Here is a 25707-nt window from a genome sequence, read left to right as displayed (position 1 = left end):
GGGTTGATGATGAAGGTGGAATTGTAAAGGTGGGATTATTCCAGGCTCCGAATTTCTGCCTTTAATCTGTCCACGGGAATGATAACCAGTTACATTGAGTTTTTAAATCAACAGAAATCACCAATAATTTTGAGGCTTTAATAGTGTTGCATGGTGTGACACTGTCATCAAGAAACCTTTTAGCTGCTCTTCTCTTCCTTAATAGTAAACTCCTAGGGAGAATGAGTGTCATGTAGGGAGACTTGATGCCTCCTTGCGATAATGTCAGCTGTCTTCAGAGTCAGCACACTGTACATAATATCTTCCCTGAAACATTAGTAATCTTGTATAGAATTCAAACATTCCAGAATCTTAGGTTTGTATTATGGAAAACTCACCACAAACTACAGAGATAAATGCTGTATGAGCAGCAGAGCTGGAATATTATACTGGAAGAGGAAACACATCGGGTCTTCATGCACTGTGCAGTGACCTCAGGCCTAGATGCACTGGAACCACACAACAATTCCAATTCATAGAATCCCTACAGTGCAGAAAGAGGCCATTCGGTCCATCTGATCTGTACCAACCCACTGAACAACAATACACTGTGACCCAGCTTCCCCATCCTCTCCCCGTAACCCAACATTGTCCCAAGGCTAATCCAGCGAGTTTATACACTCCTGGGCTCGATGGAGCAATTTAGCAATCTTTGGATTGTGGGAGGAAACCAGAACATCCAGGGAAAACCCACGCAGACACAGTGAGAATGCCTGTGTGGAGTTGCACAGTCACTCGAGGCTGGAACTGAAACCGGGTCCCTAGCACCAGACACTAACCACTGAGCTGCCCAAACAGCGTCCATGCAGCAGAGTATCAATATTGGGACCGGCAGACCAATGTCAACATGAAATTCTCTGTAACAATCGACTTTTTTTACTGGCTGCTATTTACAGTGAAAGGCTGAATTCAAACTCCAACAGCGAACAAATCACAAACACACCACTTTACCCTAACTGATAAACTCGAATTGAACAAGAACCATACAATGTACACTGTGGTCATGTTCACATATTCAGTTTGAGAAATGATCCAGGATGGTTCTCTGTGTTCCTAGAATTTATCCCGAGATGATCTATCCGCTTGCCTTATCTTTACTCTGATGTCCTGGGCTCCTCTATCATTGAAGATGTGAAACTTGCTCTTCTGGCAAATTTGTTAATTGCCCCCTATTATTCATGACTGAGTAAGGACTGCAGAGATTAGATCTAATGCATTGGTTATGGCATTATTTAGTGCTGTCTGACATATACTGCTTAGACTGCTTGGCATACAAGTTATCATGTCTTGTACCTTCAGCAAGTTGACATCTCACTTATAGGTAAACCTCTTGCACCCTTCACTGAACCAGGCTTGGTCCTCTGGCTTGATGGAGTGGGGATATACTGAGCCATGAGGTTATTCATTTGTTGCTACTGACCACTGGGCTTCTTCGTTGCTCTGTCTTAGATTTCAAACAGATCTTCCAATACATTACATTCAGCCTGGTTTTGTATCACACAAAGACTGTATAGGATGGTCACTTTTCCAAATCTGTCATGAACATTTCAATCTGCCACAGATGAACTAGTGAGGACAATGTGAAGTACTTCTTTCCCCCTGTTGGCTCCTTCACCACCTACAACAGGCATAGTCCAACAGCAATGTCCTTTACCACTTGCCCAGTTTGGTCAATAGTGGCATTTTTGAGTCACTTTTGGCGAGGGATATTCAATTTGTCCACCCAGGGTATGTTCTGTGCCTTTGTTATACCCATTACATCCTCCAAAAACGTTTTCAATATTGATTAGAAATGATTCACTCCAGGAGAGGATGGCTGATAGTTGGGAACCACTGGGAGGTTTCCGTGCCCAAGTATGAACTGATACCATGCATCCAGAGTCAATATTAAGGACTGCAAAGACAACTCCCTCCTGACTGTATATGACCGTGCTCCTACCCCACATGTATCTTTCCTATCCGTGGGACAGAATATAGTGATGGACATTGGCTGTAAAATGCTCTTTGCAGTTATAGGTCTTTACATTTTAAAGGGTCTTGATAATGGACATTTATTAACACTGTAGTGAACAATTGTGGCAAATATAGTTAAGAATGGGAAGATTTAAAAAAAAATGAAGAATACAAATTAAGTGAATGGAACAAAACAAGATAATAGAGCATTTTGAAATAATATTGAAAGTAATTTTTCATTTTTTTTGTGAGAAAAGTACAAATGAGACTACGATGGAAGAGGACAAAATTCAAAGGTTCCATCAGGCCGAACATAACGTTTAAGTAAGGGGCAACATTTTCACGCAGAGGGTAGTACGTGTATGGAATGAGCTGCCAGAGGATGTGGTGGAGGCTGGTACAATTGCAACATTTAAGAGGCATTTGGATGGGTATATGAATAGGAAGGGTTTGGAGGGATATGGGCCAGGTGCTGGCAGGTGGGACTAGATTGGGTTGGGATATCTGGTCAGCGTGGACGAGTTGGATCGAATGGTCTGTTTCCATGCTGTACATCTCTATGACTATCACCTAGCTCAGGAACCTACCTTTCTTTCACTTGAAAAGATTTTCATAAATAAAATTTGCTTAAAAAATTCGAAACCACAGGTAGAAATTTGGTGATCCTTTATCAAATACACAATAAGTTGTCTAAAAATGTTGGGTAGCAAGCAAAATTTGCATACATGACTAATCAAATTGAATGCACTGAAATTATTCATTTTTGAGATAAAAATGCTTCTAGCAGTTCAGAATAATTTACTTTCTCAGATATATTAGAAACAATAATGGTCTCAGACATAAAACTTGCTCCTGAAACCAGTTATATGTAGACAATTACTATGAGGTGGCTATGCCAGATGACCAGGTTTATATAAAGACAAAGTTTTTTTGTATTAACACAATCATTTGATTTTTACAGTGCAGCGCATTGCTTAGCTTTTTTTCATTTTTGTGATAAAAGCAAGGCTCTTAATTTTCTTAATTTATTTCTAGGCTTTTCTCTTTCCACATTAAGGTGATCCAACTGGAAAAGAGCCACAAGTGTCTGGAACGTTATAAGTTGCAGACCCACAGCCTTGCAGATAAATCCGCAACATGATGGAAATTGCTGTTGGCAGAACTCATTATTTGTAACTGGTTGTGAATATGACAACACGATAAATAGGATGTTACTGGAAACAAAATTAAGGAGACCAAACACAGGTTCGCTGGTTGCTATGCTTCACTTTATTCTGTTCATGAAAGTAACCACCCTCTGACAAACAACTTTAATTCCTCTTCATACTTTGCCCTCATTGGCTGCCTACACAGTATACTTTGAATGCACAGGGTACAACAGAGCAGTTCAAAACTAGAAATGATGTCGAAAGAAAGTTGACCCAATTGTTCAGAATGCTATTGGGTCAGTTTTAAGCAAAGTTGCTCCTTTTCCGATGGAAGTGATGGCAATGCCACTGCAGATGTGGACCAAGGGAGGATGAGACATATTTACAGCATGGGTGAAGGTTTCCACTTGAAATCAGTGCAATCGCTAAGATGCCTTACATCGGTCTATAAATTAGAAAGTGACTTGCTTGCAGTAAGTACCAATAAAGATAAAAGTCCAAGTTGGTACCTCTCGCACCCACTTGGGAAGTACTATTTTAAGCGATGCACAAAGAGGGGATGCTCTCTCATAAAAGAGAAGCGTCTGGTGGTGATTTAACCTGAGGCCCACCAGATCTCAGCTGAGGGAACAGGTTGAGAAGGAGAGTCCTTCATGGTAACCTCAAACCAGTGATGGGAACCGAACCCACGCTGTTGGCATCGCACTGCTCCATAAACCAACAAGCCAGCCAACCGAAAGAATTCAATTTTGCACATGCACATTCATTTTGCTAAAACTGGGTGGTTAAGAAGCCTTTCCGACAGATAAAGTGACTACCGTGGATTGGAAACAGAGGTTTTTTTTACGTAGTCAGCAGAACAGCTCAACCTTTGAGGGAGCCAGAAGAAACCAAGATGTGAAATCAGAAGCTTCAAAATGAGCTGGATGCTCTTAAGGAATGAAACAATAAATCCCAAGAAGATTTGAATCATAGCTTGACTGAGCTTGTTTCCAGCTGTTTCTTATGGTTCAAATCTTCTTGGCTTTTATTGTTTCAATCCTCAAGAGCTTCCAGCTCATTTTGAGGCTTCTGATTTCAATTTTGGTTTCTTCTGGTTCCCTCAAAGTTTGAGCTGTTCTGCTTGCCACATGAATAAGTCTCGACATAGGCCAGTCTCTCAAACTGGAATTCTGAGCAGCAATATCCAATCTGGAATCAAACCGGACTCTGGTGCCATTTAGGGTTAGCAAATTCTGGGACAGCAACTACATTCCTTCAAAGTAAAATGCCAACACAAACAAGAATGATGGACAATACCACTGACTGTGGAAATCAATGGTACCCCCAGACAATTTCACCAATACAAGATCTGGATGCATCAGCAAAATGCCTCTATGTTATTATAGATTTGTACGCTCAGCTGTTATTGTAAACAGTTTAACTTTGTTTTGGAATGGACAGACATGTTACATATGTACCTTCCCTTTTTTAAGAGTGTTCACATTTAAGGCCTCTATGCACTCTACGAATACAATATTGCAACTCTGTCTGCAAATCTGCTGTAGGTCTGAAAGGTTTGTACAATCAGAAATTAGTTGGCTTTCTGCAAAGTCTGCTTCATAACTTTAATGTGTTTTACTAGTTAACTAAGCTAACTCATTGAATCCCTGATACGTGACTGATTATTAGACTATTATCATTAACATTGCAAGGGGCATCAGATGGAGACTGTTCGGCAGTCTTAGAGACAGGGGTAGGGGAGTGGAGGGTTAGGGTTGTAAAGTACACACAGGGAGGAAGGAAGTGGGTACACTGTGTTCTGGGGTGGTATTCCTGTTGCACAAAATATCTCACCTTCCTTCCTGATGTTTGAAACAACAGGCTGCCCACTCAACCTGCCTACCCATGCCAACCTTATTATGACATGAGCAATATAGTCACCATCAGTTCTGAGGAAAGGTCACTGGACCCGAAACGTTAACTCTGATTTCTCTCCAAGATGCTGCCGGACCTGCTGGTCTTTACCTGCAATTTTTTTAATATACTAGGGTCAACTAATAACAAGTTCAGTTGATCTTTATGTATTTACATAGAGTGGATAGGCTGACAGTTTTAGGACCTGCCCACCCTTTATATTATGTGGAAGAACAGGAAGGTAGCGGGCTGGGCACTCACCCTTTTTAATGTACCACACCACCAAAAGCACATTTGGCAAAGGCATGTAATATCCAGCCCACGGTTGAAAAGAAATTTCATTTCTCATTTTAAGTGGTAAATGTAGGGGAATGGGTCTGGGTGGGTTGCTCTTCGGAGAGTCGGAGTGGACTTGTTGGGCCGAAGGGCCTGTTTCCACATTGTAAGTAATCTAATCTAAAAAAATGTTATATTGGAACCCCAAAGGAATTCTTAACCTCACCACTTTGGTATGATTTAAATAGAAACCAGAAACAAAAATAATAAAGAACAGTTCTGGCAGGAATGGAAAAAAACCCCAGAAAACTTGAAAACAAAACTAATCCACTAAGTAAAACCCACTAAAAGAAATTGCAAATGCAAAATAAAACGTTATGTTTAGTGAACACAAATGCACAACATAATTCCCCTTCTTTGACTGCAGGTTTACGGGCTCTCATTAGTGCAACTGTCGGCCGGGATGCTGAAACTCAATTCTCTGTGACTTCACTGACTGTAATGAAGACTTACGGTGGTCTGTTTGCTGCAGAGTCAATTGAGCATCTTAAGTGGTTGATGAATGATGATTTAATGGTCTTCTTCCACTGTAATCAGATTGAGGCATATTTCCATCTGTGACGATACAAGACTTTAAGAGGTATATTTCGTCTTTTTTAATGAAGAAAGGTTGAGACAGAAGTGGCAAGCAGATTACTCCAAACCAATAAAGTAAACAGTTTGTGAGGCCTTGAGTTTTTTAAAATTGGAACAAAAGAAGCAGCCTGAATGGGTAGGGTCCAGCGACCACAGAACCAGAAGTTTTAGTTTTAGCTTTCTGCATTTGCTGGGTACTTGAAGCTGGATGTGGAAGCTCTTCTCCTCTCTCTGTTACAGCTAAAAGCTGATGTTCTGTTCCTGCTGCTAGAATTGCACATGAGATCATCTATTTTACTGAACTTGCCTTTGCTAAGCATGATTTTATGGGATGTTACTATATCGGAACAGTTAATTAGTAATAGTTTATATTATTTTGTTCAGCATTCCAGTAGAGTTACAGTTAAGCCTTTTATTTTTATTTTGTTTGTATTTTTACTGTAGTGTTAAAAATAAAGTGTGTTTACTTAAAGTCGAGTAGTTTGACCAATGGAATGGCGTCTGGAATGCAATGCCCTACATTTGCCTTTTAAAATAAGAAAAACTAAGGGTCTAGATTAGCTTCTTAATATATTTTGAGAAGGTTTGGTCTGGTCATAATATACCCCATTGGAAATGAGGCCTTCTCTCTGAGAGCTGCAGCCAGTAAAATTATTGGCCCCTCTCCTGATCCATCAGCACATGCAGCAATGGAGCTGGACTAAAAGCTGGGTCCAGATTCATGCCGTACTCAGGCTCCCAAGTCCAGAGATGCAAGGTCCGTGGATATGGAAACCCTAAGGGAAACGTTACCTTTGGGAAGTCTCCACTGGTCACATGGCCAAAAAAGAAACTTCCTTTCCATTGCCTGGTTACCACTCTGCCAGGTTTTACCTGGTGGGCTTGAGAATTAACAGTTGGCACCCACCACAGTTAAAGTCCCATTACTAATTAACTGTTCCGATATAGTAACATCCCATAAAATCATGCTTAGCAAAGGCAAGTTCAGTAAAATAGATGATCTCATGTGCAATTCTAGCAGCAGGAACAGAACATCAGCTTTTAGCTGCAACAGAGAGAGGAGAAGAGCTTCCACATCCAGCTTCAAGTACCCAGCAAATGCAGAAAGCTAAAACTAAAACTTCTGGTTCTGTGGTCGCTGGACCCTACCCATTCAGGCTGCTTCTTTTGTTCCAATTTTAAAAAACTCAAGGCCTCACAAACTGTTTACTTTATTGGTTTGGAGTAATCTGCTTGCCACTTCTGTCTCAACCTTTCTTCATTAAAAAAGACGAAATATACCTCTTAAAGTCTTGTATCGTCACAGATGGAAATATGCCTCAATCTGATTTCAGAACCTATGCCTGACACCACTAATGTCCTGCCAGTGCAGCCTCGTAAAATTGTTTTTGCTGTTTTCCCTTTTTGTGGGCCCTCTGGTCTGAACATGACCATTTAGAATCATAGAAACCCTACAGTGTGGAAACAGGCCCTTTGGATCAATAGGTCCACACCAACCCTCCGAGGAGTATCCCACCCAGATCCATTCGCCTACCCTATTACTCTACATTTACCCCTGCCTAATGCAGTTAACCTACACATCTTTGGGCTGTGGGAGGAAACCCGCACAGACACGGGGTGAATGTGCAAACTCCACATAGATAGTTGCCTGAGGCAGGAATTGAACCTGGGTCTCTGGCGCTGTGAGACAGCAGTGCTAACCACTGTGCCACCCATAAGTTTGATGAACTGGGTTTGGGAGTTGATTAGCTCAGGTGGCTGGACAGCCAGTTTGTGATGCAGAGTGATGCCAACAGTGTGGGCTGAATTCCTGCACCAGCTGATGTGACTGTGCAGGACCGTCCTTTTCAATCTCTTCCCTCACCCGTCTCATGACAGCACACTCCTATGGCAACTCTACCTTTGATGATATACATTAATTCACTATTTAGGTGCAATGACTTATTACTTGAAGTCTGTACTGCAAAAAACTGACAACTTACAGCATCACACATACATAGCTAAAATCTTGATACTGCTGTTAGTGTACTAAATTGGGTGCACTGTTGCATTCTTTACACATGAACAAAGAGAGACAGGGACATAGCAAATGCCACTCAAACAGATCTTGACTGATCATCTACTTCATTGCCATTTTTCCCTACAAGTCCCCTATCTCTTGACTGAAGTCCCCTTTAAGATGTATAGCTGTTGGCACATTCTGCATGTGCCGATCTGCATACTGTTGCACTGGCTTCACCATATACAGAAATCTACTGACATCTGTCTTGAACATGCTCAGTGATTGATTGCCCTCTAGACTTGTGAATTTCAAAGGTTCATCAGCTTGAGTGAAGAAGTTCCTCCTTATCTCAGTCTTAAATGTTCTTTAAGTTTCTTATTTGAGACTTGTTCTAGACTTAGCAGCTATGGGAAACATTCTATCCCACATCCACATTTTGGTGCCTTATTAAGAGGATCATAAGTTTCAGTGAGATCACCTTTCATTCTTTGAAACTCTTAAGAATGCCTGCCCAGTTTCTGAAAACTCTCCTTATAATGTAATCCCACAGTCCCAAGTATTCTTATTTCTCTCCATTGTACTCCCTCTATAGCAAGTATATCTTTCCTTAGATAGTGAGACCACAACAATACACAATCAATCAATCAGTCTCAATAAGTGATCTCAACAAGCCCTTTGTCAATTGCAGCATCGTGACTCTATTCCTGGATTCAAATCCTCTTGCAATGAAAGGCAATACACCATTTGCCTTCCTAACTGCTTGCTGCATTTAGCTTTTAATGACTCACAAAAAAGGACACCAAGGTCCTTCTCAACATTAAGAATTCCCAACAGCTCGTATATCAATAAATACCATATGTATTTCTGCTTCTTTGTAACAAATAACTTCAGTTATTCACATTATATTCCAGCTTGTTCAACTTCCATATCTGATTTGATAAAATAGGCTAAAGTGGCTTTACATAAGCAAAAACACTGACTCAAGACGGTTGTAGTGGCCATCTAGACAAGCTCCTGGAGGTACAAATAAACAAGACTAAGTATAAACGGAAATTAACATGCCGACAAAATAGAAAAGAAGAAGTCTTTGAGAAATGTTCTCTGTCTGATTTACACATCTCTGGAGGGTTCACATATTGGAATAAAAGTTATCTGCAAATTATCTGGTTTGTGAAAAATAACAAAGCCAGATGTGAGAGTCTACGAAGTAATTGCATTTCAGGTATCAACTTTTAAGAGAGAGGTGAAAATAGACTCAAACAGCAGCAACTGGAAGTCTCAGTCCCTCTCCGTCTCGTAAATACAGACGAAAACAAATGCAGATGCTGGAATCCAAACGAAGATGAACAAGAGGTTGGAAGAACACAAGCCAGGCTGCATCAGGAGATAGAGAAGTCAACGTTTCGGATATAACTGTTCCTGAAGAAGGCTTATTCCTGAGGCGTCAGCTTTTCTACCTCCTGATGCCACCTTTCAGCCTCTTGCTTGTTTACTTCACTGTCTTAAAACTGAGCCTAGTGACACAGCAAATTGAAGGAACATTCATTCACCAAGAACTCAAAAAATACTTACAAATTTTACTGCTGCTGTAAAGGATACAAGACAATCATGGCCTCATGATAAAAAGTAATATCAAGGACTCTACTGATTTTTAAACTGCCCCATTTTAATTTTTTTTTAGTACTTGGCACTTCTTCCATTTTTACACTTTATACCTTTGTGATAGATGCTGTGTTTTATTATTTTTCTTAGAGTTAGTACATAAGTCCTCTTTCCATCAGTCAATAAAATCTTGTAACTGGCTCCTTAGTCTTGGCTAGTACTATGTCTTAACTGAAGTATAATATAGCTGTGTTCGAAAAAGTATTTAAAAATCTTTGTTGAGGCAATCAATGTTTGGTGGTGGTGGTGATGGTGGAGGGGGGCAACAGTCCAGGGGCTTATGAAGAGGGGAACCAATTCTTCTCTTCTGTGCCTGATGCCTCTGTGCACATTCCTCATTATAAGGTGCGAGTGCAAGTTTGGCGTCAGCAGCCAATTTAGAAATATTGCATTTAGTCACAACATCAACATCATTAATGTAGAATGTGAATAGCACTGCCTAAACACTGAAACTCTCAGTACCACACTAATAACAACCTGTCACCTTGAGAATGATTCATTTATTTCTAATTGCTGTCCCCAGTCTGTTGATCAATTTTCAATCCATCATTATTCCAATTCAGTGGATTCTAATTTTGTTTACTGATGTCCTGCCTGGGACCATACCAAAAACATTCTGAAAATCCAAATACCCAACATTCACAAGTCATCTCCAAAAGTGACTCCACCATTTCTCTGTTCTCTACTATAAATTCATTTGTCTCTGCCAGAATGCAACCACATGTTTCCTTGCAAATCTATCCCTTTTCACAGATCTAAAGAAGTTTTTAACAGTCTGACTTAGTGGTTCTTGTTAGCTTGCATTTGTATTATCTTAACCTATTTCGATATCAGTTTTTTTGGTCAGCTTTTGCTGCATTTCAAGCTTTCCGTCTCCTCTGGCTTAATATTTTTCTAGCAAAATCAAAAGTAATTTAATTTGATCCAACGCGATTTTTAAACTTATCTTCTTAACAATGGATGATTCACCTTACCTCAGATTCAAATCCTCAATACAAATGTTTATTTGTTGTAGACCATGTATTGATTTTTAAAAATGTTACATATTGCGTGTTATCAAATATTTTAATTTTTTTTTCCCCCAAATCCATCATAATCAATGTGCCCGTCATATATTCAGAGTTCACTTTGTTTAGATGTAGGATTCTAGTTTCAGAATTAACTACGTCACATAAAACTTAATGTAAAATACTCTCATGTTATGGTCACTATTTCCTAATGGTTTTTATTTTAAAGTGAGGTTATTAATTAGCCCTTTCTCATAACATACTACTAAATCTAAACAGCTTGATCCCTAGTTGGTCTCATCACATACTGCTTCAGAAACCCATCCTGGACGTACTCTAGAAATCCATCTCCACAGTATCATTGCTGATTAGATTTCACTAGACAGTATACAAATTCAAGTGTATAAATCAATATAGAATCAATCACTTGACAAGAAATGCAACTTTGTACACACTATTCTCACTACAAAAGTTTGGACTTGAGGAAATCCAGCTAGGAAGCCAGCTAAATCATCATGGGCAAGACTTTTGAAAAGGTTATCTGTTATCTGACAACAAAATCGAGGCCATAATTTCCAAATAGTCATACAAAATTGTGATTGCTTCTTTGGTGATGGTCAACAAAACAACATAATTAGTTAAAAAGAACTTTGGGAAAGTTCTGACAAATTATCAGAGCTTCACATTTTTAATCAAGCAGAAGGATGATCTCTACAATGAACAGAAAACAAACTGAAAGTTATAGCTTTAAGAGAAAACAAGATACAGATAAGGAAGAGTCAGGATGTGCAGGTGGTGAAAGAGAAGTGGAAGAAGAATGGGTGGCACAGTGGATAGCACTGCTGCCTCACAGCACCAGAGACCTGGTTCAATTCCTGCCTCAGGCAACTGTCTGTGTGGAGTTTGCACATTCTCCCTGTGTCTGCGTGGGTTTCCTCCGGGTGCTCTGGTTTCCTCCCACAGTCCAAAAATGTGCAGGTCAGGTGAATTGGCATGTTAAATTGCCCATAGTGTTAGGTGACGGGGTAAATGTAGGGGAATGGGACTGGGTGGGTTGTGCTTCGGTGGGTCAGTGTGGACTAGTTGGGCCGAAGGGCCTGTTTCCACACTGTAAGTAATCTAATCTAATAAATATTTTAAAAGTTAATTTCAGCAGATTTTTAAAAATTCCTTCTTGAGGTGAAGGTGATGCTCGCTGGGTTACTTACTCCCATTTGCCCTGGAGAAGGTTGTGGTGAGTTCCCTTTTTGAATTATCGCAGTCCTTGGGATATCGGAACATCCACAATGCTATTTGGAAGACTCCAATATATTTGATTCAATGACTAAAAAGGAATAGCAACAGAGTTCTCAGTTATATTGTGTGACTTGGAGGAGGATTGCAGTTTGTGGGGTTCCCATGTATCTGCTGTTTGTTAGGAGCATGGCTAATTCTGGAGCACACATCTTCGTGAAATGGCTGGAAAGTTGTCAGGGTCCATCATTCTTGTATTAACCAGTGCCCCCAGGCTTCTCTTAACATCATATGGATTAGAGAAAATTGGTTGAAGACTGGCATCTCTGACGGTGGGGATCAAGTGGCACAGAGATGGATTATCCACCTGGCACTTGGATGCCAATGCTTCATCCTTGTCCTTTGCACTTGGGTTCCCCTATTGTTGAGAATGGGGACATCTATAGAATCTTCACATCTTGTTAATTGTCCATTACCATTCATGACAGGATGTGTTAGGACTACAGACAGAGTCATGTTCTACTGGTCATGGGATCACTTAGACCTATCTACTACATGCTCCTCCCACGGTTTGGTACAGAGGTAGACGTTTGTCATAGCCTCACCAGTCTGACACCTAATTTTTAGGCATGCCTGGTGCTGCTCTTGCATTCTTCACTGAACCTCTGAGCTCCCTATTTGATCATTATGGGAGAGTGGGAAATAAGCTGGGTTGAGAGGTTACAGAATGCGACAACGCAGATGGCACACAATGCTTCACGGTTGAAGTGTAACTCATTTAGCACACTGGTAGTGCCACACAATATGTTGGACAGTATCTCCAATGTGAAGATACGATTTTGCCTTCACAAGAACAGTATGGTGGCCACTTCTACTGATTCTGTCATGGACACACATCTATGATAGGTAGATGGATAAGGATTAGGTCAGGTGGATTTTTCCCTCTTGCTGCTTCCCTCACTACTTACCAGAGAACAAGGCCAACAGCTATGTCCCTTTGGATTAGGGCAGCTCAGTCAAAATGCTGCTACTGAGGCACTCTAGGTGATAGACATTGATCTCTCCCACCAAAAGGGCATTCTGTGCCATTGCCAATCTCTGCTTCCTCCATGTGATGTTCAATAGGAAACTCACCACAACCTTCTCCAGGGCAAATGGGAGTAAGTAATATTGGCCTAGCGAGCATCACCTTCACCTCAAGAAGGAATTTCTAGAAATCTGCTGAAATTAACTTTTTAAATATTTATTCTTCTTCCACTTCTCTTTCACCACCTGCACATCCTGACTCTTCCTTATCTGTATCTTGCTTTCTCTTAAAGCCATAACTTTCAGTTTGTTTTCTGTTCATTGTAAAGATCATCCTTCTGCTTGATTAAAAATGCGAAGCTCTGATAATTTGTCAGAACTTTCCCAAAGTTCTTTTTAACTAATTATGTTGTTTTGTTGACCATCACCAAGGAAGCAATCACAATTTTGTATGACTATTTGGAAATTATGGCCTAGATTTTGTTGTCAGATGACAGTAAGGCTGACTTTTCAAAAGTCTTGCCCATGATGATTTAGCTGGCTTCCAAGCTGGATTTCCTCAAGTCCAAACTTTTGTAGTGAGAATAGTACATACAAAGTTGCACTTCATGTCAAGTCATTGATTCTGTATTGATTTATACATTTGAATTTGTATATTGTCTAGGTAAATCTAATCAGCAATGATACTGTGGAGATGGATTTCTAGAGTATGTCCAGGATGGGTTTCTGAAGCAGTATGTAATATGCTGCCATGGGAGTGTCTGAAGTCAATGTTGAATTCCCTCAGTGCAACGGCTTCTCCTCTGTATACAACTGCACTCCCACCTCTGGTGGTTTGATACAAGTGATCATATCCAGGGAAGGTGGTGGTGGTGTTTGGGTCACATGGAATGAAACATTACTGACAATACCAGGGTGCTACTCATTTTGAAAATGTGTTGCTGGAAAAGCGCAGGTCAGGCAGCATCCAAGGAGCAGGAGAATCGACATTTCGGGCACGAGCCCTTCTTCAGGAATGCTAGGAAGAACTGTTTGTTTAGTGTATGGATTCTTCTGTGGATGAAGAATAGTAGAGGTCCTTTACAAGTCTGTGAGAGTGTTGTCCTGAGCTGGGGTAGGTCTAATTGTAGGGAATGTAGGTGGCGGCGCATGGCTGCAAGTGTGGAGCGGAGGATCGGAGGGAGGTCTGTTGCAGGAGGCTTCGGATTTGTTGTGGGTACTGGTTGTCCTGGTTGGGTCCAAATTTTGTTGGTCTGAACGTAGACCAGAGTCCGTGTGGGGTCAGTCGGTTCCGTAGGCAGGTGCTGAGGAAGGAGATGTGGCTGTGGTAGCGAGTCTGTTTGAGAATGTGGCTGAAGAGCCTCTGGGCAGAGGAGATGACCTGGGGTGTGCAGTGAGAGAGGGACTCACTGAAATCCTCGTAGAGGGAGAAAGAGAGCTTCTTCAAGGAAGGCATCTTTGCAAGAGGATTCGCAGTAGGTTAAAATCTTCGAGGAGAAAGTGAGGACTGCAGATGCTGGGGGTCAAAGTGTGTGGGGGAAAGGTCTCCCAATGTTGGCACAAGCACATCACTCCCAACCAATCGTCTTCCTTTAGGCTCGAACAGTTTAATCCAACACTGGCTTGCTTGGTCATTTCAGAGGGCAGCTTAGAGTCAACCACATTGTTGTGGGGCTGGAGTCACACTTAGGCCAGACCACGTAAGGGCAGTAGATTTCTTTCCCTCAAGGACATCAACAGGCCCAATAGGTTTTAATGACAATCCAAGGTGGTTACATGGTTGCTATTAAGTTAGCTTTTAATTTCAGATCTCATTGAATTCAAATGTTTGATTCTGATTCAAATCTGTGTACCGCAACATTAGCTTGGATTACTAGCTCAGTGATATGACCGCAAAGCCATGACCTCCTTGAGGAGAATTCGCAAGACGTTGCATTTAGAATTACTTTGAGTAAGCAAAACATTCAAGTCGAGGGAAGACTTGTAAATTCATGATAAATGTATTCTACTACCGTTTTCAAAAATAGATAATTTAATCTACGTTAACATTTTTCTAAGTTAAGAATCAGACTCACTGGGGTCAAAATCAAGAAGCACTCAAGCAGAAGGCAAAGAGAAGACAGACGATTGTGAATTATGACAGGTAGCAGCAAGTGTTGGAACTTTGACAGCAGACCAATAGGAAGCAGACACGCATAAGATGCGGACAGAGGAAGAAGCAAATTACTTTACAAGAGAGTAAAGTAAGTGGAAGCGCAGGAATTTGGTTTTTGGGTTCAAGAAACAGCAGGGGCTTGGAAGAAAGAGACACAGGAAGCGAGAAGTACTAATAGACAGGGAGAAACCAGTGGGAGTTCAAATTTAGACTGGGAAGGAAAGCAGGAGTAGGAGTTACAACACAGGAGAGAAAGAGGGGAACAACCACAATTTGATTTACAAAAAATAAATTGCAGAAAGTAGGATCTTGGATTCAGGAGACAGAGTATACAGTGGGTACTTAGCTTCAGAAATACTTGACATGGGGACCTCAGATAAAGGAAAAAGTACATGTAGTAGCGTGCCTTCAGAAAAAGAGATGAAAGAGAGGAAAGGCAAAGAATCAGAGAGAGGATTCAAGCTGCTGGAACTTAGACTAAAGTTAGTGACAGGAGGAGGAAGCAGGTGTAATCAGTAACTAAAAATATAGACCTAGAGGGAGTGATGAAAGTGAGAATACTGACCTACTTAAGATTAAAAAACCAGATAGAAGGAAGGAAGAAAGACAGGAAAAGAAATATTAATTACCAGAAATGAATCTAGATAATAACCTTCAGTGTTTGTTGGAGCAAATACCGATGCCAATGAATGTGTGCAGTAACTATTAACACCCCCTTATTTTGGTAGACTGTAAGAAAATGGGCAATAAATTTGACATTTGCTTACAATTCTGCAGCCACTGATTTCTATTCTCAAGTTGTGACTGCAGTATTTTACAATTCTACCTCCGAGGTGAAGAATCAGCATTGTGAGCCTTCTCTTGCTTGGTGTATTCCCAGACTCACTTCTGCAAGAATTGAGTAAATCCTTAATCCCTGTCCCAAAAACACACTCAATGTTCAGTATCACTCTTCTTTTCACAAAGGTTGCCTCATATTTCTGACAATATATTAAGTTACAGACAAAAAAAAACGCAGACACTAGAATCCAAAGTAGACAAGCAGGAGGCTGGAAGAACACAGCAAGCCTGGCAGCATCTGAAGGAGGAAGGGTTATACCCAAGATGTTGGCTTCTCCACCTCTTGATGCTGTCTGGCTTGCTGTGTTCTTCCAGCCTCCTGCTTGTCTACTCTGACATAAACTTGGCCATGAATCAATTCAATTGAGAGCAGGAACAATTGGTGGAAAAAGTGTAATAGAAGTGAAGGTGTCCTAAGTGAGTGAATGAGTGAGTGCGTGCGTGTGGATACCTACCTAATAGGCATGTCACATGAATTATTCAAGAAAATACATTTATTTCTATACAAACTTAAGACCTAGCACATAACCTTGTGTTCTAGTGTCAGTGGCAAGATAAATAATTCCTACAATTTGGAGATGGGGAATGGAGAGTAGAAAGAGGTCTTTAAAAAAAATACAAATGCCTGTTGTTCTCATATCTCTATGAACCTCCAGACCTGCAATGGCACATTTACAGAAATAAATTATTCCACATACTCAAGTTTGTGCGCATATTACCTGGCCTGAAGGTTGAATGAGATAGATTTAGAGAAGGGGGTAATGATGAGTATATCTAAAAACAGATAAAGCACAAAGGTAGCAATGATACAAAAAGAAAGTGACCCCAAACTCTCAAGTCAATCTGACGCAGTAATTTTTAGTTTTCACAGTGAACACTTTAAACAGCTGCACACAACCTGTTTAGTGTGGGTTGCTTTGCCAACTCTGATAGTCCACCTTATGTACCTTTTTAAAATCAAGATCAATCTGTAATTTTGAATTTAATTTCAGTTTTCTCACCATTGACTGTAATATGCAAATCTGATAACTAAAGAAAAATGATGATATGAATTCAATGGGATCCCCTGCCATGTTTCCCAACATCTCTCAGATGTGATGCCTTATCAGCTCACCACAGGTTTTCATTCAGGAAAGGTTAGGCAAGTTTGACACCAAAATCTAAGTTGAATGTAAACAACTTATTAGTTGTTAGAATTAAAATAATTACCACCTCTCTTGAAGGCTGCTTTCAGAATCCTTTAGTTTTGTCCTCAGATGTCTAATGGTAACCTCCTTTTGTTGCAGTGGAGTCAAGTACTGCTCCGGATTTGGGGGCGTAATGCCATGATTATCACTGCAAGAAGTGTATTTACCAGACCGCCTGGAAAATGCAGATAATGACAGTAAAAGGAAAGAAGAGAGTGAGTTATTGAAGTCCAGGTGAACAAAACAATTGAAGGATTCAAAAAAGGAAATCTCACTTTTAATGAACTAAATAAAAACAATAATGGTTGTGAAGAATTCAATATATACCTTATTTTCTATCTTTTTCTATAAAAATGAGTTGAATACTTTAAGCTGTTCCCAATGATATTATGGCAGATTCTACAGGTAACATTTGAAGCTTACTGTAAGACATCTGAGTTAAGAGAAACCAGTAACTCAGAACAGTTCCCCAATCCTGTCATTTGGACTACATATGTTCATTCATCTTGCTCAAATGGTTGAGTTCAGTTTCTTGTCTGAACCGAATGTTGTGAGCAGTCTTCAAAGATATAAGTACGACAGGCAAACCATCCTTTCCACTGTTTTATTCACCCAGAAATTGAATCTACTTATGTTATTTATTTTTAGTAATTCTCTCTGAAAAGTCAGTGAAAAGAGGAAAGAGAGAAAAAGTTGCTATGTTGGTTACATGTGCAGAATGATAAAAAACAGTTCTGTTCACAAGCCACAGGTTTCTATTGTAACTACATAGTTAACAAAACTGATCTATTCTACTTAAGCAACATAAAAAGATTGAGCTCACATGATACTTCATTGATAGATCTACATAAGCTAATTGCTCATCTGGATCCCATGCCAACTATTCTCTGGCTCCAGTATAGATTACATTTTAAGGACGGGATAAATTTTGAATGAGAAATATACGACAAGTCACAGGGCCATGTAGATCCGATCCAAAGCCTCGAAGCAAAAGGATGGAAGAAGGGACATTTCAGGGTCTGATTCCAGACCAGAAGGCCTTTGCATCCGGGCCAAATGGGGTAATGAGATCCTATTTTCCAACCACAAGCTGTAACATAAAGGCATCTAATGACTTCAGATCACTTTAGCTGATGGCCTTTCCCTGGCCTGAGAAAGTGAACTGGTCAGAATTTAACCCACTGAGCAGGTTAAGACAGAGCTCGTCAGTCTTGGTGTGATATTTAAATATGTTAGAGATTAATGTTGAGAGTGTGGTGCTGGAAAAGCACAGTAGGTCAGGTTACATCCAAGGAGCAGGAGAATTCATCTGGAATAAATTGGGAGGTGGGGTTGGGGAAGAGATAAGTGTGAAGGTAACTGTGTGCAATAGGTGGATGGAGGTGGGGGTAATGGTGATAGGTCAGAGAGGAGGGTGGAGTGAATAGGTGGGAAGGAAGATGGACAGGTTATGAGGGCAGTGCCAAGTTGGAAGGTTGGAACAGGATATGGTTGGGGGCGGAGGAGAGAGGGGAAATGAGGAAACTGGTGAAATTCACACTGATGCCAGGTGATTGGAGGGTCGTGAGGCAGAAAATGAGGTGCTCTTCCTCCAGGCGTCGGGTGGTTAGGGAGTGGTGATGGCGACAGCCCAGGACCTGCATGTGCTTGGCGGAGTAGGAAGGAGAGTTGAAGTGTTTGGCCACGAGGTGGTGGGGTTGGTTGGTGCGGGTGTCCCGGAGATATTCTCTGAAGCACTCTGCAAGTAGACATCCTGTCTCCCAATGTAGAGGAGACCACATCGTGAGCAATGGATACAGTAAATGATGTGTGGAAGTGCAGGTAAAGCTCTGATGGATGTGGAAGGTCCTTTGGGGCCTTAGTTGGATAAAGGTTGCGAGTGGTGGGGGGGGGGGGGGGTTCACAGGTTTTGCAATTCCTGTGGTGGCAGGGGAAAGTGCCGAGAGAGGACGGTGGGTTGGTGAGAGGGGTGTCGAGGAGGGAATAGTCTTTACGGAAAGTGGATGGGGTGGGGAGAGAAATATCTCTCTGCTGGTGGGGTCTGTTGGCAGAACTGGTGGAAGATGATACGATGTATACAGAGGTTGGTGGGGTGGAAGGTGAGGACCGGGGGGGGGGGGGGGGGGTTGTGGGGAGGGTGGGGGGCGTTCTGTCCTTGTTGCGGTTGGAGGGGTGGGGTTTGAGGATGGAGATGCGGAAAGTGGATGAGATGCACTGAAGGCCATCATCAACCCCGTGGGAGTGAAATTGCCGTCTTTAAAGAAGGAGGTCATCTAGTGTGTTCTGTGGCGGAACTGGTCCTCCTGAGAGCCGATGCAGCAGATTCGGAGGAATTGGGAATAAGGGATAATGTTTTTACAGGAGCAGGATGGGAGGTGGTGTAGACCAGGCCGCCTTCTTTAAAGACCGTAATTTCCCCTCCCATGTGGTTGATGATGCCCTCCATGCATCTCATCCACATCCCGCACATCTACCCTCGAATCCCATCCCTCCTGGGATTCACCTTTATCCCCACCAACGTCCACATACATCGCATCATCCTTCACAATTTTCGCCACCTACAAAAGGACCCCACCCCAGAGATATATGTCCCTCCCCATCCCTATCTCTTTCCGTAAAGACCATTCCCTCCTTGTCAAGTCCAGGCCCACCACCAACCCAACCTTCTCCTGCCACTGCAGGAATTGCAAATCCTGCGCCCACACCTCCCCCCCCCCCCCACCCCCACCTCTGTCTAAGGCCCCAAAAGGAACCTTCCACATCCATCAGTGCTTTACCTGCACTTCTACACGTCATCTACTGCATCCATTACTCCGGATGCAGTCTCCTCTGCAAAAACCAACCCCACCGCCCCGTGGCCGATATCTTCAATTTCCCCTCTCACTCCACCAAGAACACACAGGCCTTGGACCTCTTCCATCGCCACTCCTTAACCACCCGATAACTGGAGGAAGAGCGTTTTATCTTGCACCTCGGGACCCTCCAACCCCATGGCATCAATGTGGATTTTACCAGTTTCCTCATTTCCTCTCCCTCCCACCTTATCACAATTCCAACTTCCAACCTGGCACCACCCTCATGACCTGCCCATCTTGCTTCCCACCTATGTGCTCCACCCTCCTCTCCGACCTATCACCTTCATCCCCACCGCCATCCACCTATCGCACTCTCAGTTACCTCCCCCCAGCCCAACCCAGTTTCATTTACCTCACCACCCCTCGGCTCGCAGCCTCATTCCTGACAAAGAGCTTTTGCCCGAAATGTCGATTATGCTGCTCCTCAGTTGCTGTGTTTTTAGGATGATGCGATGTATATGGACGTTGGTGGGGATAAAATACCTGCTGTGTTTTTCCAGCACCACACTTGACATATTTAAATTACCAGCCTGTCTCATGGACGGTCTAATTAAACCTGGGAGTGTGCAGGTCGAAGGAATGATACAATTGCTTTTGAGATTTTAAAAATTTTAACCCAACCTGTTTCCAACCCACATGCTTTGGTGTGGTGAAATGCAGCCCATTGGACTTGGCTGTCTTCAGGTAAACCCCATGCTTTTGTGTAAAGTTCCCACCACATGAGCACAATAACATTTACTCTAGAATTCCTGTGCCACATTCGCTGTAACAACTGCATTTTATTCTTACTTACACATTGAAATACTGTCTACAAGGGCTCAACTTTAAAATTTTCACGTTCAAAATTCATGATAGCCCATTCCTCGAAGAACTTTGCATTTATCCAATTCTGATCTTTAGCACGCCCTCTCTTTCCCACCACTGACAATCATTACTTTAGCTGTCCAGGTTACAATCTTAGAAATTCCCTCCTTAAAAGCTCTCTATCTTGCAACCTTTCGCACTTATTCAAGATCCTTTTTAATACATAGCTGTTGACTAGCTATATATAGTTGGCTAAACTGCGTGAATACCTTCCCTTACAGCTTGGTGTCATTTTTTTTGTCTTATTATGCTCCTGTGAAGCATCTTATGATCTTTTCCTATGCTCAAGGCTCTCTACCAATGAGAGCCATTTTTGCTTTTCAGCAATGCACACAGTTTTGCTCAGTACATCATTGTGGCCCAGCAGAACTCAAGGACTTGTCAATGATGGGACAGGAAAAGGTAGGCTTTGTGAATACTTAACTCAACCTAAACATCCACAAGACTGAGCACAAGCCCTTACAGCAGACATTCAATCTCTGCATTAATGGTTTTTAAAGTCTCAAATGATTTCACTTTCATTAAAAAATAAAGTAGGGCTGTCACAAAGAATGATCCATATATTGATGGAGGAAGGTGGTTTCTATTGAATGAATTCTGGGACACAATTTCCTAGTAGTCACTAAAATGTTATTGGGGCTATTTTTTTAAATTTCAAGAATACCATAATAGTCACAAGTTTGCAAACATTTTATAGCTCCAGATGTGACTATTCAGCCATCATGTAATGCTAACACTTTGCAAGTGCAAATTTAATTCACTTTGCTGCAGCCTTTACATTATCTTTGATTCTTTTTCTTTCTTTATTCATCGGATATGGACATTATTGGCTAGGTCAGCATTTAGATTAGATGATTAGATTCCCTACAGTGTGAAACAGGCCCTTCGGCCCAACTAGTCCACACCAACTCTCCGAAGAGTAACCCTCCCAGACCGATTTCCCTCTGACAAATACACCCAGTACTATGGGCAATTTAGCATGGCCAATTCACCTGCCCTGCACATCTTTGGACTGTGGGAGGAAACCCATGCAGACACAGGGAGAATGTGCAAACTCCGTACAGACAGTTGCTCGAGGCTGGAACCAAACCTGGGACCCTAGTGCTGTGAGGCAGCAGTGCTAACCACTGACCCACCATGCCATCCACTTTACTATTCTGAGTTCTCTAGAAGGGTCACTGGACTCAAAACATTAACTCTGCTTTCTCTGCACAGATGCTGCCTGACCTGCTCAGTCTTTCTAGCAATTTCTGATCAAGTTTCAGCATTTATTGCCCAACCCAAAGGGCAACTGAGTGAACCATATTACTGTGGGTCTGGAGTCGCATGTAGTCCAGACCTCATAAGAATGGCATCTTTCCTTCCCTAAAGGACACTAGTGAACCAGATGTGTCTTAAACAACAGTTAGCAACAGTCTCATGGTAATTCATTATCCATCCATCAATGAAATATACCTTAACGTCTAACTAAGGCAAAACACTCCATACTACATAATATTCCACAGAGGGAAATTCATTCTAAACTCTCTCTTTGCTCTCTTCATAACAATTGTAAACAGTGGACAGCTGGTCAGTACAACTGGGTGATAGTAGAATGAAAAATAAAGTGTTGGGGAATGAGCCATTCTTTCATTGCTCAATTTTTCTTAAACGGAATTGGAAAAATCTCAATTCATTCTTAATAGTAGGAATAGAAAGAAATTATAATTCAGATTTACACCAAATCACAATAAGGAAACTTATCTACAAAAGGAATACACAGAGGAGTTCTGTAAGATAGCAGTTTATCAACTCTGCCTGCCTCAGATGACAATCTACACTGTTGCAAATTGCATGATTCAGTAATAACTGTGTACCAATGGTTTCATATCTGCTGCTGATCTTACTGCAGCATGTAGAGGTTTTCAGTTTTTTGGGTTAAGAGTAGCTGGTTGTGTTTGACACAATGTTTAAAAATAGGAAAGAGGAAGAGAAGCACTCCAGAATGTGACATTTGCGTGTCTGAGTGCAGCTACTATGATTACTTCAAAAGCAGTCTTTTCGGGATTTTTTTTTTCCCAAGATGAAAGTCAGATAGAACAGAGCCATTATTCACCAATATAGTACACTACTTCAAGTAACGTTTATACAAATAACATTCGCAGCATCTTTTAACAGAAACCTTCAGAACATAAGGACAGGTTTTCTCTCTTAGTTAAACCAAACAAAGTTATTATGTGACCTCCAAAATTTCGATCTCTTCATCATTATAACTACTGGCCTTCTGTTGGACTATAACAGAGAAGTAATGAAATCTGTAAGTTCCTAACTGTAATCAAAATCTTGTCCATGTATAAAGCCATTCTTGGGTCTACTCCCTGGCATTCGCATGATGCATCGTGTTCTTTCAATACTGCAATTATCACCCCACAAAATGAGAGAGTACATTATTAGATACAAGCATGCATCACATACTTCAACTATTTTAATACTTGAATATGACCGAATTGCAAATATGCACTTCTAAGAGTTGTGCAGCACAAAACGAGTGACAAAATAAGACTCTCTTCTGGTGTCAGCAATTTAGCACAATCCATTTTTTGGTACAAATCCACACAAGTCCTTCAGAAGCATAAGAAATGTTAAAATTATTGGTATTATGGCTTTCTTGTCATAGTATAATGTTTTCTGCCTTCTCAGCTGAAAGAAAAGATCAATAACAGTAATGGAGAGAAAATAGACCCAGAATAAATTAGAAGTAAAGCACAGACATCTGTTGTGCAGCTGCTGCAATGAAAATTAAATCTAGGACAATCCGAAAAACAAAAATCAACAGGTAGTTGCCATGGAATTGTTCACAGTAAACCATGTGATTTCAACACTTTGTTCTACATATATAACACTGTGGGGCTATCACAGGATTGAAAACAGACATCAGAGGAAAGGTGAGCCATTGCCAATTCAACTGAATGGAGTCAGGATTTGGCTGACATTTTGTCAAGTGTGTAGGGAAGGGAACATGGTTCCTTTTGTTTATTGAAGTAATTAAAGTCAGCTGTAGTGAAAGCAGTAATTGGTAACAAACACCAAGGTTTGCCCAAAAAGATTCATAATAAATCAATTAAACTACTCCTTCCACACATGAATTCGGCTGTTTTCATAGCACGGCCCATAATTTGTTCACCGACAAAAATATGCCTGAGGCCATTAGTTATGAATAATTTGTAGCCTGTAATACAATTTTGAATCCAGAGTGTCAAATCAGACTTACACATCCGCAAAATTCTACACCACAACCTACAATAATAATTCATTAATGTTTTAGTGTTTAGTTTTTACTGCAACAGTTCTAATTTTTATTTTTTTCCCCATATCTGTAAATGTGTTCATAATTTTTACTTGTTTTAGTTCATTAAATATCCTTGCTCCTTTAAACCTTCAATCAAACACCATTACCTGATTCTTGGAGTTCATTAATAAATATATATATTTTATCAGAGTAAGAGTTTACACATGCTTGAAAATGCATAACCTATTTTCTGGGTTACTCTTCGGGTCAGGTTTACCAAGTTATCCATGGCACAGCACAGTTATAGATATTGTTTATGAACCTCAATCAGACATCTGTTACACGTCTCCGGCAGATTGGATTTAAACACAGGTCTTCTGGCCCAGAGGTAGGTACACTACCACAGCACCACTATGTCCAATGGCATAGTTGCACAATTAACAATATACTGTATCATCTTGAGAAAATAATTTCTGCAATTATGTTTTTTCTTGAACTCCCCACTTTAAGTCTAATTGAGAAGATCAAATAATGTCAATTAAGGGCAGGTTTGTGTTCTAGCCCTTTACCAATTGAAAACTGTATTGAAAATTTGTAAACTCAGTTCACAGCCTCTTTTACAAACAAATTAAATACCATCTTCTTAGTTCAGGATAGATTCGAACACTAATTCCAGGAGGTGAAGATCAGTGTCTCATCTACAATAGAACTCATTCTTTCCTTACACACATTATTCATATTGTTTTACTTTTTTTTTCCTCTAGATATGATGTAAAGTTAAACTGCAATCTATTGACGGTCTTAGGTAAAATTATTTATTCAATTTTACAGGTGCACATTTGGTATCTAACCAATAATTGATTTGACTATGTAATGAAAAAACACATTGATACTGAATTTTTTAGTACATATTTTTAAATTGTAATAATTTTGACATTTAAGCCCAATTCGAGGCTACTTGGAAAGAGGAGGAGGTGGGGCTAACTGGAGATTTTTCCCAAAGAGCTGGCACAGGGACCATAGAAAAATGGCTTCAATACTTTCCTATTAATTTTGATGATAACCACAGTATAAGAAGTGGACTTATTGCAAAATGCAGGCTTGCATAGCACTACCATCCTAATTTAGATCTTTCCTTGCTATTTCTACTTTTCTCTAAATACAGCTCTTATTCACTGTGCTGCTGTAACTATACTTTAATATTAAACCACAGCGGTCAGGGAAAGGAGGCTGTGACTGTGAGTGAGGCAGGGAATGGGATCCAGAGAAAAATAAGTTCAGGACCCTCAGCCTTTGCAACTGTCCAACAGGTTTCAAGCTCTCTGATTTGGTTGAGAGTGCAGGCTGCAATGAGATGTCTGACCATGGTACAGTCATATAGGAGGACACAGTGGTATAGGGGGAGTCAACAAAAAAAAAGGAATTAGTAGTTATAGGGGGCACTGTTCTCTGCAGCAAAGAGAGGGAGTTCAGATGGCACTGTTCCTTGCCCAGTGTCAAGCTTAGGGCCATTTCTGGACAGGAACTTGGAATGGGAAGGAGAGCATTCAATTGTCATGATCCATCTTCCTAATGTTATCATTTCAGTTGCATGATACTGTAATCTTTTGCTAGAAGTTCTGTCTCTTATGGTTGTATCCTCCACAACCACCTGAAGAAG

The 25707-nt window shown here is 40.9% G+C and overlaps 1 protein-coding gene across 7 annotated transcripts in view; it reads right to left on the bottom strand.

Moving 5' to 3' along the window:
• Positions 1-25707, bottom strand: part of LOC140477411 (syntabulin-like) — a 111982-nt gene that overhangs the window by 4909 nt on the left and 81366 nt on the right. For 6 of the 7 annotated variants that reach the window (XM_072571253.1, XM_072571247.1, XM_072571252.1 and 3 more), the window contains one exon: positions 17083-17235. In XM_072571253.1, coding sequence (XP_072427354.1) covers positions 17083-17235 — 153 coding nt within the window. The remainder of the gene's footprint in view (positions 1-17082; positions 17236-25707) is intronic. The other variant, XM_072571248.1, reaches the window with a different exon arrangement.

The sequence above is a fragment of the Chiloscyllium punctatum genome, chromosome 5 (assembly GCF_047496795.1).
Source record: "Chiloscyllium punctatum isolate Juve2018m chromosome 5, sChiPun1.3, whole genome shotgun sequence".
In the NCBI taxonomy this organism is placed as follows: Eukaryota; Metazoa; Chordata; class Chondrichthyes; order Orectolobiformes; family Hemiscylliidae; genus Chiloscyllium; species Chiloscyllium punctatum.
This window is presented reverse-complemented; position numbering and strand designations above follow the sequence as displayed.